General features: G+C 45.1%; 1 protein-coding gene across 8 annotated transcripts in view; it reads left to right on the top strand.

Annotated features, from left to right (window-relative positions):
- tncb (tenascin Cb) overlaps positions 1 to 15708 on the top strand; it is a 159782-nt gene that overhangs the window by 34730 nt on the left and 109344 nt on the right. For all 8 annotated transcript variants that reach the window (XM_073052078.1, XM_073052079.1, XM_073052080.1 and 5 more), the window contains exons 2-3: positions 5103 to 5675; positions 6295 to 7797. In XM_073052078.1, the coding sequence (XP_072908179.1) occupies positions 5207 to 5675; positions 6295 to 7797 (1972 nt within the window). In that variant the 5' untranslated portion in view covers positions 5103 to 5206. The remainder of the gene's footprint in view (positions 1 to 5102; positions 5676 to 6294; positions 7798 to 15708) is intronic.

Raw genomic sequence — 15708 nt, 5'->3', positions numbered from 1 at the left:
AAACTGTGGACTCCAGTCTCTGAGTATCTCATGAAGAAGATTCCAAGAGATGGGCTCAAGGTACAGGTGAGATATTCCAGTGTACATGTAGCTCCCTCGGTCAACACCACTAATACAGGTTGGGGATAACCTTCCTCTAGGATCTGCCTAGATCTGTCAGCAGTTGAGGCCATTTCGGAGGTAAGTGCACACACTGCCTAGGTGTAGTCATGCTCGGTATAACTGTCTGGTTGTGGGTGTAGTGATCCGGGACACACGCTATTGAGGTTTAGTGATACTGTGTTTAGTGATAGTGACTTTGAGCAAGATGGCGCCAACAATCGATGTGACTAATGGCGACGCCCTGAAGACAGTCCACGAAACCGCTTCTTCTTTTCAGTAATACTTTGACTACTAATCTGCGTGCGATTGGAGCCTGTAATTTACATTTTGATCACATGTTTTTGGGCCCACTGAGCGAGCCTGGTGGTTTTGCTGTCTCCAAGAGCATTCAGTGCGATTGAGAGCAAGGCTGGGAATGAAGTGCACGTCGTGCTAGACCACATTCAGCTCCAATTCTCCACCAACTCGCAGATTAAAACATCAAGGAAGATTGAAATCAACAAGGCCGAGAGCAGAAGGCGAGTAAGCGTTCAGTGCTGTTTGCCTGCGGTAGACTGGTCTCTCTACCCCTCTTGTTGACTGTGGTCTGAGGAAGGTGCGGTCTTCATTCGTAATCAATGTTTGATTGGCACAGTTTGTGTTTCTGGGTTACTGCTTATGTGATTTGAACAAGGGGGACTGCTCTGTGGCCTACAGTCAACAAACGACATGGTGCTATATTGAATTAAACTGGACGTTCCTCAGCTGTTTCAAGGACTCTGCAGTTCGATGCTTAAAATTCTGTGTGTTATTAACTCATTTTTTGTTATTTGCCCAATTTGTTCTTTTTTTGCACATTGGGTGAGAAGTTTTTCTTTGAACGGGTTCCATGGTTTTCTTTGTTTCATGACCGTCTGTAGCAAGACAAATCTGAGGATTTATCCTGCATACATACTTTGACAATAAAAGTACCTTGAACTTTGAATCCTTGAATCTTTGGGACACACACTGTCCAGGTGTAGAGTTACTAGGATACAACCGGTCCAGATATAGTGATATGGAGATAAACACTCCAGGTGTAGTGACACTGGGACACACCCTGTCCAGGTGTAGTGACACTGGGACACACCCTGTCCAGGTGGAGTGTTACTGGGACACACCCTGTCCAGGTGTAGTGACACTGGGATACACACTGTCCAGGTGTAGTGACACTGGGACACACACTGTCTAGGTGTAGTGACACTGGGGCACACACTGTCCAAGTGTAGTGACACTGGGGCACACACTGTCCAGGTGTAGTGACACTGGGGCACACACTGTCCAGGTGTAGTGACACTGGGACACACACTGTCCAGGTGTAGTGACACTGGGGCACACACTGTCCAGGTGTAGTGACACTGGGGCACACACTGTCTAGGTGTAGTGACACTGGGACACACACTGTCCAGGTGTAGTGACACTGGGACACACACTGTCCAGGTGTAGTGACACTGGGACACACACTGTCCAGGTGTAGTGACACTGGGGCACACACTGTCTAGGTGTAGTGACACTGGGACACACACTGTCCAGGTGTAGTGACACTGGGACACACACTGTCCAGGTGTAGTGACACTGGGGCACACACTGTCTAGGTGTAGTGACACTGGGACACACACTGTCCAGGTGTAGTGACACTGGGACACACACTGTCCAGGTGTAGTGACACTGGGGCACACACTGTCTAGGTGTAGTGACACTGGGGCACACACTGTCCAGGTGTAGTGACACTGGGACACACACTGTCTAGGTGTAGTGACACTGGGACACACTCTGTCCAGGTGTAGTGACTCTGGGGCACACACTGTCCAGGTGTAGTGACACTAGGGCACACACTGTCCAGGTGTAGTGACACTGGGACACACACTGTCTAGGTGTAGTGACACTGGGATACACAATGTCCAGGTGTAGTGACACTGAGATACGCACAGTCCAGGTGTAGTGACACTGGGACACACACTGTCTAGGTGTAGTGACACTGGGGCACACACTGTCCTGGTGTAGTGACACTGGGATACGCACAGTCCAGGTGTAGTGACACTGGGACACACACTGTCTAGGTGTAGTGACACTGGGGCACACACTGTCCAGGTGTAGTGACACTGGGATACGCACAGTCCAGGTGTAGTGACACTGGGACACGCACTGTCTAGGTGTAGTGACACTGGGATACACACAGTCCAGGTGTAGTGACACTGGGGCACACACAGTCCAGGTGTAGTGACACTGGGATACGCACTGTCCAGGTGTAGTGACACTGGGACACACACTGTCCAGGTGTAGTGACACTGGGATACGCACTGTCCAGGTGTAGTGACACTGGGATACGCACTGTCCAGGTGTAGTGACACTGGGGCACACACTGTCCAGGTGTAGTGACACTGGGATACGCACTGTCCAGGTGTAGTGACACTGGGATACGCACTGTCCAGGTGTAGTGACACTGGGGCACACACTGTCCAGGTGTAGTGACACTGGGGCACACACTGTCCAGGTGTAGTGACACTGGGATACGCACTGTCCAGGTGTAGTGACACTGGGATACGCACAGTCCAGGTGTAGTGACACTGGGATACGCACAGTCCAGGTGTAGTGACACTGGGACACTCACTGTCTAGGTGTAGTGACACTGGGGCACGCACTGTCCAGGTGTAGTGACACTGGGGCACGCACTGTCCAGGTGTAGTGACACTGGGATACGCACAGTCCAGGTGTAGTGACACTGGGATACGCACAGTCCAGGTGTAGTGACACTGGGATACGCACAGTCCAGGTGTAGTGACACTGGGACACACACTGTCTAGGTGTAGTGACACTGGGGTACGCACTGTCCAGGTGTAGTGACACTGGGGCACGCACTGTCCAGGTGTAGTGACACTGGGATACGCACAGTCCAGGTGTAGTGACACTGGGACACGCACTGTCTAGGTGTAGTGACACTGGGATACGCACTGTCCAGGTGTAGTGACACTGGGGCACACACTGTCCAGGTGTAGTGACACTGGGGCACACACTGTCCAGGTGTAGTGACACTGGGACACACACTGTCTAGGTGTAGTGACACTGGGGCACACACTGTCCAGGTGTAGTGACACTGGGACACACACTGTCTAGGTGTAGTGACACTGGGGCACACACTGTCCAGGTGTAGTGACACTGGGACATACACTATCCAGGTGTAGTGATACTCAGACACACCCTGTCCAGGTGTAGTGATACTGGACCACACTCAAATTGCTTCAAATCGTTCTTTAATATGCATGTGCTTTTGTTGGATAAAGGTCATTTCAGTTTTTATTACAGTTTTACAATACAGGTGTGTATTGGTTCTAAGGAACGTTCTCAGAGCTGAGAGATACTGTGAGAGCTTCGTCAGCCTGTGTAGCTGAGGACAATGTTCACCAACACCACTGGTCTCCCGCACCCCTTGCTCTGGCTGTGCTTTCCATCCAAACAGGATCACTTTGCCATTTGTGGGGAGCTGGCCGAGTGGAAATTGGCTTCGAGGTGTTTCTACCTCAGTAGCACCCTCCGAGACCGCACACGGACATGAGGAAGTAGGAACCAGAGTGACTCTGGCTGACTCCACAGCTGGTCTATACTGGCCCTGACCTCTCTTCTGTACCTATTTCTCAGAGCCCTCAGTGACTCAGCCTCACAATACTGATCTTCATCTGCCTTAAACACTCGCGCTTACCCCTAGTGTCTGGTGAGTGGTAGAATGTGGGGGAGCGGATGGGAGTGTAGGGGGAACAGAAGTGGGATTAATACGGAATTAGTATAAATAGGTGGTTGATGGTCTGTGCGGCATCAATGGGCTGACGAGTCTGCTTCATGCCCTATCATTACATGACTCTGGATGAGCTGATAACACGTCGCTAATGCCTACAGATCCAAGCAAGAGGATGAAAAGGTTCACGGTGAGGCTATGGGTTGCATTTGTACTTCAGAACATGTGAAGCCACAGCGGCGTGGGGTGGGGGGGGGGGGGAATCTCACACCAGTTCCTTTATCTCAATGCATCTCTAGGTTCTAATGGAGATCAAAGTTAACTTCTGCATGTTGTTACGATTTATTAAATGCGCAATAAACATCGAAGCCCTATCATAAAAACACACTGGCTGGAAGCAGGGGAGAGTTATTCAGTTGCTGAAACCTCCTCTGCCATTCGGTGAAGATCACAATTGATCTCCAATTTCAACTTCCCTGTCCTTTGATGAAAATTGCATCAATCTGCACCTTCGTCATCATCAGTGACTGAGCTCTGAGTGTCCTCAGCTGACTCGGGGTCTGGGGGAGACAACTTCTTGCATTCACAATCCCCAGAACAAGTTATTCTTAACTTAGTCCTAAATGACTAACCACTTCTCCTGTGATTATGGCCTCAAGTGCTAATTTATGTAACAACATATAAAACCATAGAACAGTATAGCACTAACTTACTGGCACTTTAAGATAAACCTTCCTCAGACCTCCAAGTTGGCAAATTACATTGTTTGGTTACTAATAAAACCATATCAGATGCTCTTTCAATTTGTAACCCATTCATCATGCCAACCAGATTAAGGGCTGAGAGGAGAGAGCGATTTCTCAATGCTTGTCACATTATTTATTTTCGCTCTGCTTTGCTGTGACACATTAATGCATCTCTGTCACACCTGTGGTTTCTGTATTTGCAATTAATTTGAGACTGGAAATCCATAACATTGAGGTCATAGAAAGTTTTAGTCACGGGGAGATTGGAACTGTCATTGCTGTAGCTTCATCAATACTTGAGATCAATTTCCCTCCCAGTTAGCATAATTTAAATGGAGACTTGTTTGCTTGTTTGACCTTTATTGAAAGGATTTCTTTGCTTCATTTCAATGCCTCAGAAAGGTTGCAAATATAATCATATATTAAAAACTTTCTCAGATGTGTCAAGGAAAAGTTGCATTTGGCTGGAATGTCCTTTCACTCTCCTCTATCTGATGTTTTTGCAGGCAAATTGCATCAGGCAGGAACTGAAGCTTACATATTTTATCGCTGTGTTTAATATTGGAGAACAAACAGACTGTGCACAAAAAGAAGACTCCTAACCACCAAAATGGGGCTTCAGTGGCATGCTTTAGTTTGCATCATAACAACTATTTTGCTGGAACAAACCCATGGTGGACTTATTAAGAAAATAATTAGGCAGAAGAGAGACATTCCACCACCAAAAGAAGAGAATGCCTCATTACCATTTGGAACACAGCCCATTAACTTCAACCACGTCTACAACATCAACGTCCCCCTTGGCTCTCTTTGTTCAGTGGACCTGGAGTCCCCGGATGGCATTGCCAGGCCCAAAGCCGACTCCAGCGAACAACACATAGAGCACACAGCTGACGGCGAAAACCAGATCATCTTCACTCACCGGATCAACATCCCACGGCAGGCCTGTGGCTGCGCGGCAGGGCCGGATATCCGCGACCTGCTCAACAGGCTGGAGGCATTGGAAGGTCATGTGTCGTCACTGCGGCAACAATGTGCGAATGGAGGTTGCTGTGAGAATGGCGCACAGCAAGGAAAGGGTAAGAGAATGGCAAGTGTTACTATTGAATAATTACGATGCATATACATCTGTGAACAATGCTTAAAACTACTAGAGTTGTAAACATCTTATAGTTTAGATAGTAGGCAATATAGCTTTTTATAAATACAGCTCTGTGATGATGTAGTTCTGATTAACTTTTTTATCTATTGTAAGGCTGGCTTGGAGTTGGGTAGTGGGAGGGTGGGGTGGTAACTAACTTTACGTGATTCTACTATGGGTACTTTCCTTAATTGTTATGATTTGTACTTTGATATGTTTGTTTTGCACTGTATAAACTTCTTTTTTATTTTTTTTGTTTGTTGCATTGTAAAAACTCATAAAAAACTACTATAGTATATTTAATTTCACAAATACTAAAATGCATATGTGCTAAGAACTACTCATGTATATTAAATTTCACAAATGCTAAAATACATATGCAACTGTGTATGCACTGAAACTGGTAGATATTTAATTTCAACCTCTACTAATTTGTTATTAATTGTATATTTTATTCATTAAGTAGCTCAGATCATTAATTAAATGGTAAAAGTTCTTTAACCGCAACTTCAAACTTGATGAAAATCATGTCACACCTTGCTTTTGTCTTCGTTCAGGCCGTGTCGATGTAAAGCCTTTCTGTGGGGCACACGGGAACTACAGTACACACAGCTGTGGCTGTTTATGTAACCCAGGCTGGAAGGGAGAGAACTGCAGTGAACCTGAGTGCCCAGAAACCTGCAATGACAGAGGCACGTGCATCGATGGCAAGTGTGTGTGTGACGCAGGCTTCACCGGGGACGACTGTGGCATTGACGGTTCTTGCCCCAACGATTGCAGTGATCAAGGACGATGCATAAACGGAGTGTGCTCCTGCTTTGAAGGCTATGCTGGAGAAGACTGTAGCCAGGAGTTGTGCCCGAACAACTGCAGCGGTCGAGGAATCTGCGTTGATGGGAAGTGTGTTTGTGATGAAGGTTTAACGGGAGAAGACTGCAATGATCTGGCCTGTCTCAATGACTGCTATAACCGCGGCCGCTGCGTGGACGGTGAGTGCATCTGCGATGAAGGCTTTGCTGACGTAGACTGCTCAGAGATTATTTGCCCCAAAGACTGTTACGACCGCGGACGATGCGTCGAAGGCGTATGTTACTGTGATGAGGGATTTACGGGTGAAGATTGTGGAGAATTTGTCTGCCTGAACAAATGCAGCGACAGTGGCCTTTGTGTCAACGGTCAATGTGTGTGCAACGAGGGCTACACGGGAGAGGACTGCAGCCAGCTGGCCTGTCTGAACAACTGTAACGATCACGGCGTCTGTGTCGACGGAGAGTGCATCTGCCACGAAGGCTTCACCGGTGAAGACTGCGGGGAACTGGCTTGTCCAAACAGTTGCCACGACCGCGGCCAATGTGTCAACGGCCGCTGCATCTGTGACGAAGGTTTCGCCGGCGAAGACTGTGGGCAGCTGTCCTGTCCAAATGACTGTCGTAACCTTGGCATCTGCGTCAATGGTCAGTGTGTCTGTGATCACGGCTTCACCGGTGAGGACTGTAGCGAACTGTCCTGTCCTAACAACTGTAACAACCGTGGCCGCTGTGTCAGTGGCCAGTGTATCTGCGAGGGGGGCTATAAAGGAGAAGACTGTACTGAGCTGAAATGTCCCAATGACTGCTACGATCGCGGCCAATGTGTCAACGGCCGCTGCATCTGTGACGAAGGTTTCGCCGGCGAAGACTGTGGGCAACTGTCCTGTCCAAATGACTGTCGTAACCATGGCCTCTGCGTTAATGGTCAGTGTGTCTGTGATCACGGCTTCACCGGTGAGGACTGTAGCGAACTGTCCTGTCCTAACAACTGCAACAATCGCGGCCGTTGCGTCAATGGTCAGTGTGTCTGTGATCACAGCTTCACCGGTGAGGACTGTAGCGAACTGTCCTGTCCTAACAACTGCAACAATCGCGGCCGTTGCGTCAATGGGCAGTGTGTCTGCGATTCTGATTACAGAGGAATAGACTGCGGAGAACTGGCATGTCCCAATAACTGCAATGAAAGAGGTCGTTGTGTTGATGGTCAATGCACCTGTAACGAAGGTTACACCAGTGAAGATTGCTCTGCTGGTAAGGATTGGTGTTGGTGTATTATTGACACATATACCAAGATACAGTAAAATGATTGTCTTGCATACTGTTCATACAGAACAAATCATTACACAGTGCACTGGGCCAGAACAAGATAAAGTAGAATAAAGTGTGACAGCTACGGAGAAAGTGCAGTGCAGGTAGACAATATGGTGCAAGATCACAATGAGGTAGATTGTGAAGAGTCAATCTTATAGTAACAAGGTAGACTGTGAGATCAAGAGTATATCTCATTGTACAAGAGGTCCATTCAAGAGTCTATCCTTGAGCCTGATGTACAATAGATCTATTAGGAAATGAGTTAGGATAAGTGACGGAAGTGTGTATAGAGGAACACTTTGGGTCTAGTGATCATAACACCATTAGCTTCAACTTCGTCATGCATAAAGATAGATCTGGTCCTCGGGTTGAGGTACTAAACTGGAAAAAGGCCAAATTTGAAGCAATGAGAAAGGATCTAAAAAGCGTGGATTGAGACAGGTTGTTCTCTGACAAGGATGTCATTGGTAATTGGGAGGCCTCCAAAGGAGAAATTTTGAGAATGCAGATTTTGTATGTTTCTGTCAGGATTAAACGCAAAGTGAATAAGAATAAGGAACCTTGGTTTTCGAGGGATATTGGAAATCTGATATTGAAGAAGAGAGAGATGTATGACAGGTATAGGCAACAAGGAGCAAATAAGGTGCTTGAGGAGTATAAAAAGTGCAAGAAAATACAAGAAAGAAATCAGGAGGGCTGAAAGAAGACATGAGGTTGCTTTGGCAGTCAAGGTGAAGGATAATCCTAAGAGCTTCTACAGGTATATTAAGAGCAAAAGGATAGTAAGGGATAAAATTGGTCCTCTTGAAGATCAGAGTGGAACCAAAAGCAATGGAGGTGATCTTAAATGTTTTTTTTTGCATCTGTATTTACTAAGGAAACTGGCATGGAGTCAATGGAAATAAGGCAAACAAGCAGTGTGGTCATGGAACCTACACAGATTAAAGAGGAGGAGGTGCTTGCTATCTTGAGGCAAATCAGAGTAGATAAATCCCCAGGACATGACAGAGTATTCCCTCTGACCTTGAAGTAAACTAGTGTTGAAATTGCAGGGGCCCTGGCAGATATATTTAAAATGTCGGTATCCATGGGTGAGCTGACGGAGGATTGGAGGATAGCTCATGCTGCTCCATTGTTTAAAAAGGGCTCTAAAAGTAATCCAGGAAATTATAGGCCAGTAAGTTTGATGTCAGTTGTAGGTAAATTATTGGAAGGAGTACTAAGAGATAGGATCTACCATTATTTGGATAGACAGGGACTTAATAGGGACAGTCAACATGGCTTTGTGCATGGTAGGTCATGTATAACAAATCTATTAGAGTTTTTTGAGGAGGTTACCAGGAAAGTCGATGAAGGGAAGGCAGTGGATGTTATCTACATGGACTTCAGTAAGGCCTTTGGCAAAGTCCCATATAAAAGGTTAGTTAGGAAGATTCAGTCACTCGGTATACGTGGTGAGGTAATAAATTGGATTAGACATTGGCTCAATGGGAGAAGTCAGAGAGTGGTAGTGGAGGATTGATTCTCTGAGTGGAGGCCTGTGACTAGTGGTGTGCCACAGGGATCAGTGCTGGGTCCATTGTTATGTATCATCTATATCAATGATCTGGATGATAATGTGGTAAATTGGATCAGCAAATTTGCTGATGATACAAAGATTAGAGGTGTAGTGGACAGTGAGAAAGGTTTTCAAAGCTTGCAGAGGGATTTGGATCAGCTGGAAAAAAATGGCAAATGGCTGACAAATGGCAGATGGAGTTTAATGCAGACAAGTGTGAGGTTTTGCATTTTGGAAGGAAAAACTTTGGTAGAACATACAATGTAAATGGTAGGACACTGAGGAGTGCAGTAGAACAGAGGGATCTGGGAGTACAGATACAAAATTCCCTAAAAGTGGCGTCACAGGTAGATAGGGTAGTAAAGAGAGCTTTTGGCACATTGGCCTTTATAAATCAAAGTACTGAGTATAAGAGTTGGAATGTTATGGTGAGATTGTATAAGACATTGGTGAGGCCAAATTTGGAGTATTGTGTGCAGTTTTGGTCACCTAATTACAGGAAGAATATTAATAAGGTTGAAAGAGTGCAGAGAAGGTTTACAAGGATGTTACCAGGACTTGAGAAACTAAGTTACACAGAAAGGTTGAATAGATTTATTACCTGGAGCATAGAAGAATGAGGGGAGATTTGATAGAGGTGTATAAAATTATGATGGGTATAGATAGAGTGAATGCAAGCAGGCTTTTTCCAGAGAGAAAAAAAAACAGAGGACACGGGTTCAGGGTGAAAAGGGAAAAGTTTAAAGGGAACATTATAGGGGAACTTCTTCACACAGAGTAGTGGGAGTGTGGAATGAGCTGCCAGTTGAAGTGCAGGCTCACTTTTAACATTTCAGAAAAACTTGGACAGGTACATGGATGAGAGGAGTATGGAGTGAAATGGTCCAGGTGCAGGTCAGTGGGACTAGGCAGAAAAATGGTTCGGCACAGCCAAGAATGGCCAAAAAGCCTGTTTCTGTGCTGTAATGTTTCTATGGTTCTTTATGGTTTCAAGCTTTTGTATGTTCTGGCTGACGGGAGAGGGGTGATAGAGATTTTGATTATGATGGCTGTTTTACTAAGACAGCGAGAAGTATAGACAGAGTTCATAGAGTGGAGGGAGGTTTCTGTGATGTACTGAGCTGTGTGCACAACTCTCCATAGTTTCTTGCATTCACAGCCAGAGCAGTTGCCATACCTAGCCAACATGCATCCAGAAAGATTTGGTTCCACAAGATGGATTCTTTGGACAAATACCTATTTCCTTCAAGATCAATTTTCCTTATTACCTTTAATTGCCTCACACAACTAAAAGATTTGTTGGAGAGCGACATAGTGCCTTCTACTATGTAACTACAGTACATGTTACACTGTGGTTGTAGGGTAAAACTGCTGTGGGTTGTCTATAAATTGCTTCTTAACATCCGAAACACCCTTGCTGCCTTGGTCTTATACATCTCATTCCATTTGAACTAAGACTTTTCAGTGTTCAAAATGCAGGAAGTATATATATTTAAACAGAAGAGAAAAAATATTTAGGGGAGCCATTGGATTGGTCACTGTTTTAGAAACGTGCAGAAAAAAACTTTCATGTACATCCAAGAAGGTTTTCCTTCTGTATAGTCGACCATGTCAAAGTCTCTGCACTTCATAAATACAACTTATACACAATCAAATTAAACTCAAGGCCAATCCTGCTTTGCTATCTTCCAATAATTTTCCAAAGTAGCCAACAATGACAAAATGGTGGCATTCTTTGTTTTATTCTGCCTTTTTGTTTCTGCACCTCCTGTGGTTCTGGATTTAAAATAAGCAAAACATGATGATTTTGTGTTTCCTTCCTGAAGACTTGATCATAGTTTGTATCCTGGGAGCTGTAATCCTTGCATTAACCAAACTCCTATTAGGTTTGTTTGGAACAAATTAGTTGACGTGGATCTTACTCTGAATCTGTTGCACACATTTATCATGGTGGGAAAATTAACTTTCCTGATGTCTATTCAAATTATTTTCTCTATTTTGCAAGACCTTCCCTATACGCTCTTCCCTTCCCACTCCCTCCCACTCTCAGCTATATATTTGCATTCCAATTTAAGAAGGATACCCAGAAACAAGAGGCATTGCCTGGGTACGGACTATACTGGATGGTCTAGATATTGGGAGCATGGATTCATGACCACTGGCTGACCTCTGATATCTGGGGTGTGACAAAATGTCTTTTACAGAGCTTTGTGAATCTGAAACTTTCTGTCCAAGAGGACTGTGGACGGTCAGTCATTGAGTGAATTCAAGGCTGACGACCACAGGCCTTTGGATATTAAATAATTGTGGAAAACAGGAATCTACTGGTAATGTGCATGATCATATTTAGTATGACATATTAGAGCATGAGACCATAAGGCTAGTGGTAGAATTAGCCCATTGAGTCTGCTCCACCATTCCACCATGGCAGAGTTTTATTATCCCTCTCAATCCTATGCTCCTTCCTTCGCCCTGTAACCTTTGATGCCCCGAATAAACAAGAACTCATCAACCTCCACATTAAATATACTCAATGACTTGATCTTCACAGCAGTCTGTGGCAAAGAACTCCACAGATTGGCTAAAGCAACTTCCTCTTCATCTCAGTTCTAAAGGAATGTCCTTCTATTCTGAGGTGTGCCCTCTGGTTCTAGACTCACCCACTATAGGAAACATCCTCTCTACACCTACTCTATCTAGGCCTTTCAATATTCAATAGGTTTCAATGTAACCCCCTGTTATAAATGGACTCTTACAGGCAGACTCATGTGTGGTACCTTATCAAAAGCTCTCTGAAAATCCAAGTAAATTTCATCCACTGGCTCTCCTCTGTCCATCCAGCCTGTTATTTCCTTAAAGAATTCCAACAGATTTGTCGAGATAGACTTCCCGTGAAGTAAGCCATTCTGGTTTTGGCCTACTTTATCATGTGCCTCCAAGTGCCTCAAAATCTCATCCTTAATAATGGACTCCAACATCTTCCCAACCACTGAAGTCAGCATAACTAGCCTTTAATTTCCTTTCTTCTGCCTCCCTCCCTTCTTAAAGAGTGGAGCGACATCTGTAATTTTCCAGTTCTCCGGAACCATTCTAGAATTTAGCGATTCTTGAAAGATCATTACTAATGCCTCCACAGTCTCTTCAGCTATTTCAGAAAATGGGGTGTATTCCATCTGGCCCAGGTGACATTCCTACCTTCATCCCTTTCAGCTTCCCAAGTACCTTCTTCTTAGTAATAGCAACGACAGTCACTCTGCCCCCTGACACTCTCAATGATTCTGCATCTTCCGATCCTATTCCTAAAAATTTAATTTGATTTGATTATAATTTTTTACCAACAAAGCCATCCCAAACCCTCTGCCGAGCTGCCTTCCTTTCAATACAATGTTCATCCTTGGATGATAAGCTCCCAGCTGTAATCCACCACTCAGTGATGCCCATATCATCATACCTGCCAATCTCTAACTGACGACAAGGTCATCTGCTTTATTCCTATACTGTGTGCAAACAAACATAACACCTTTAGTCCTGTATACTTCACCCTTTTCAACTTTGCCCTATTGATACACTGCAACTCATCCTACTGACTGTAATTTTGCCCTGTCGTCCGCCTGTCCTTCCTTACAGTCTCACTACACACTGCATTGACTTGCAGACCCATTGCCCCTTACTCAGCACTATCACCAGTTCCCATCCCCCTTCCAAATGAGCTTAATACCTCCCCAACAGCTCTAGCAAACCTGTCCACATGTATATTGCACCCCCACCCCCCTCAGGTTCAGGTGTAACCCGTCCTTTTTGTGCAGGACATACCTTTCCCAGAAGAGATCCCAATGATCCAGAAATCTGAAACTCTGCCCGCTGCACCAGTTCCTCAGCCACGCAGTCATCTGTACTGTCAACCTATTCCTGCCCTGACTAGCACTGGGAGTAATTTTAAAATTATAATCTTGGAGGTCCTGTTCTTCAGTCTCTTCTCTATCTCACTATACTCACTGCATAGGGCATCTTCCCCTTTCTACCTATGTAATTTGTGCCAATGTGCACCGTGACCTCCGGCTACTCACCCTCCCTGTAGAGAATCTTCTGCAGCTGCTCTGGGGTGTCCTGGACCCTAGCACCTGGGAAGCAGCACACCATCCTGATTTCTCCTTCGTGGCCACAGAACCTGCTGTCCATCCCCCTAACTATTGAGTCTCCAATCATTATCTCTCTACCTGACTGTACCCTGCCCTGTTGAGACTCAGAGATGGTCACAGTGCCACTGACCCTGGCCGCAGCTGCTGTACCCTGATAGGTTATCCCTCAGCAGAATCCAAAGGGGTATTCGTGTTTTTGAGGTTAATGGCCGCAGGGGATCTCTGCATTGGCTTCCTACTCCCCTTATGTTCCCTGGTGGTCAGTCCTCTACCATCTGAAGCCTGCACTCTGGGTGTGACCACCACAGTAAAAGCCTCATTTCTGAGGTTTTCAGCCTCTGGGTTATCCTGAGTACATCCAGCTCCAGCTCCAGTTCCTTGACCTTTTCAGTCAGGAGCTGCCTTTTGATACATTTCCTGCAGCGGTAGTCATCAGCAAGACTGCCAGGTACCCTAAAATCCCACGTCTCACAAGAGCATCCCCCTGCCTGAACTCCCAGCCTGCCTACCCTTGTTATGCTTCTAACATCTAACCTTAAGTTGGAGCCTGTGCCTGTTCTCATCCAAGCCTGTTGAGCCAAAGCCTGACCACTCTAACACTGGCCCGCTCCAACAATGGCCACTCCCGCAGTGGCTGCTCCACTCATAGCTCACTTCTTTATATTGGTCAAGCAATAACCCAATAACGCAAGCACTTTCTGCTCCACAGACAACTCCTGACAGGCCCCAGTTGTTTTTATAAACCTGGCGCGTAAAGTCCACAAAGACTGATTCCAACACACTCTGTGATCTCCCCTTCCCTCCCCTGCAGATCATCTATTACTGCTTCTATTTCTCACATTCTTCTGTTCCGTAAAGTTTATACCTTTCTATCCACACCTGGATTGTCTCTTCTACCTTAAATTATTTGTGCAGAGGAAAGAGGACCTCTGGTATGAGAAGCACTCAAGTGCTTCATTAAGACTTTGCCTAATCTGTTAATTCACATCGTCTGAGGTCAAAGAGCCTCTTCATTATGAGAGGCTCTTTGTCCATTATAAGAGGCTCTTCATTTACATTTCCACCAGTACGTTTTAGTTACATAGATTAAGTCACTTTGGTTTGTAAAGCATTGGCTGGTCGAACAGCGGAAGCAACTTCAACAGTGGATGTTTCTTAAAACAGAGCTCAGCTTTATTTTGCTTAGCCTAAAGCGACCAAATGGACAATGAAGCACACATCTCCACAAATAGTTTGATAAATAGTAACTTTATTTGAGTCTTAACTAAAATAACAAAGAAATTAGTAATATGAGTAATTTGTTTAACTCTTTAACTACAGATCTAATTCAATTTTTAACTACAGCTACAAATCTAGTCTAATTCCACAAAAAGAGCAAACCTCGGGATTTCTTGATTTGATTCTCCAGTAATAAACCAAGCTCAACATTACGTGCAATTCATTGTAATGTGTATTAGCAATTAACAATAAGCAGCTCTGCTTGTGTGTTCCGCACTAACCCCAAAATTCTGACGCGACACGAAGGGGTTTCAAGGTCACCAGGGACAGGTCATGATCCAGCCATGGAGGAGCTCTAGAAATCGCTTGTAAAAACCTTACTACTGCACCTTATCTCCCCTACCAGTGATTAACAACTCCATATAACGCAAAACTCCTCATGCGCGATTCATTAGAAACTGCCGCATGACTTCCAGTAAATCCCTTTAGACAGGCCTACCCGAGGATAAAACAAAATTTAAGTTTGACATCTAGTCAACAAGCCCAACCAATCGATAGCTATTGCGACAGGGAAATAGCTAATTCTGTTTCATCTTGCCACAGACATAAAAAGGGAGTTGGATAAGCACCTGAAAGAACAGGAGAGCAGGGAGCCAGAATTGCTCCTTCAGAGTGCCGGAAGGGGTATGATAGGCCAAGGAGTCACCTGAGCTGTGACTTTGTGATTACAGCCTTACTGATAACTGATAGGAGGTGTTAATTTATTGTACACATTTCATCAGAGGCTCCTTTAGGAAACCAGGCTAGTTAAACTTCAATGGAGAATGCTGCTTCAAGACAACCTGGGTAACAAATCTTTAAATGAAGTATTAAACAAATTTGAAACCCACATTTACTTCTGTATCCATTTTATTCATTCTGTAACAGCAACTGAAA

This window comes from Hemitrygon akajei, chromosome 7 (assembly GCF_048418815.1).
Source record: "Hemitrygon akajei chromosome 7, sHemAka1.3, whole genome shotgun sequence".
Lineage (NCBI taxonomy): Eukaryota > Metazoa > Chordata > Chondrichthyes > Myliobatiformes > Dasyatidae > Hemitrygon > Hemitrygon akajei.
This window is presented reverse-complemented; position numbering and strand designations above follow the sequence as displayed.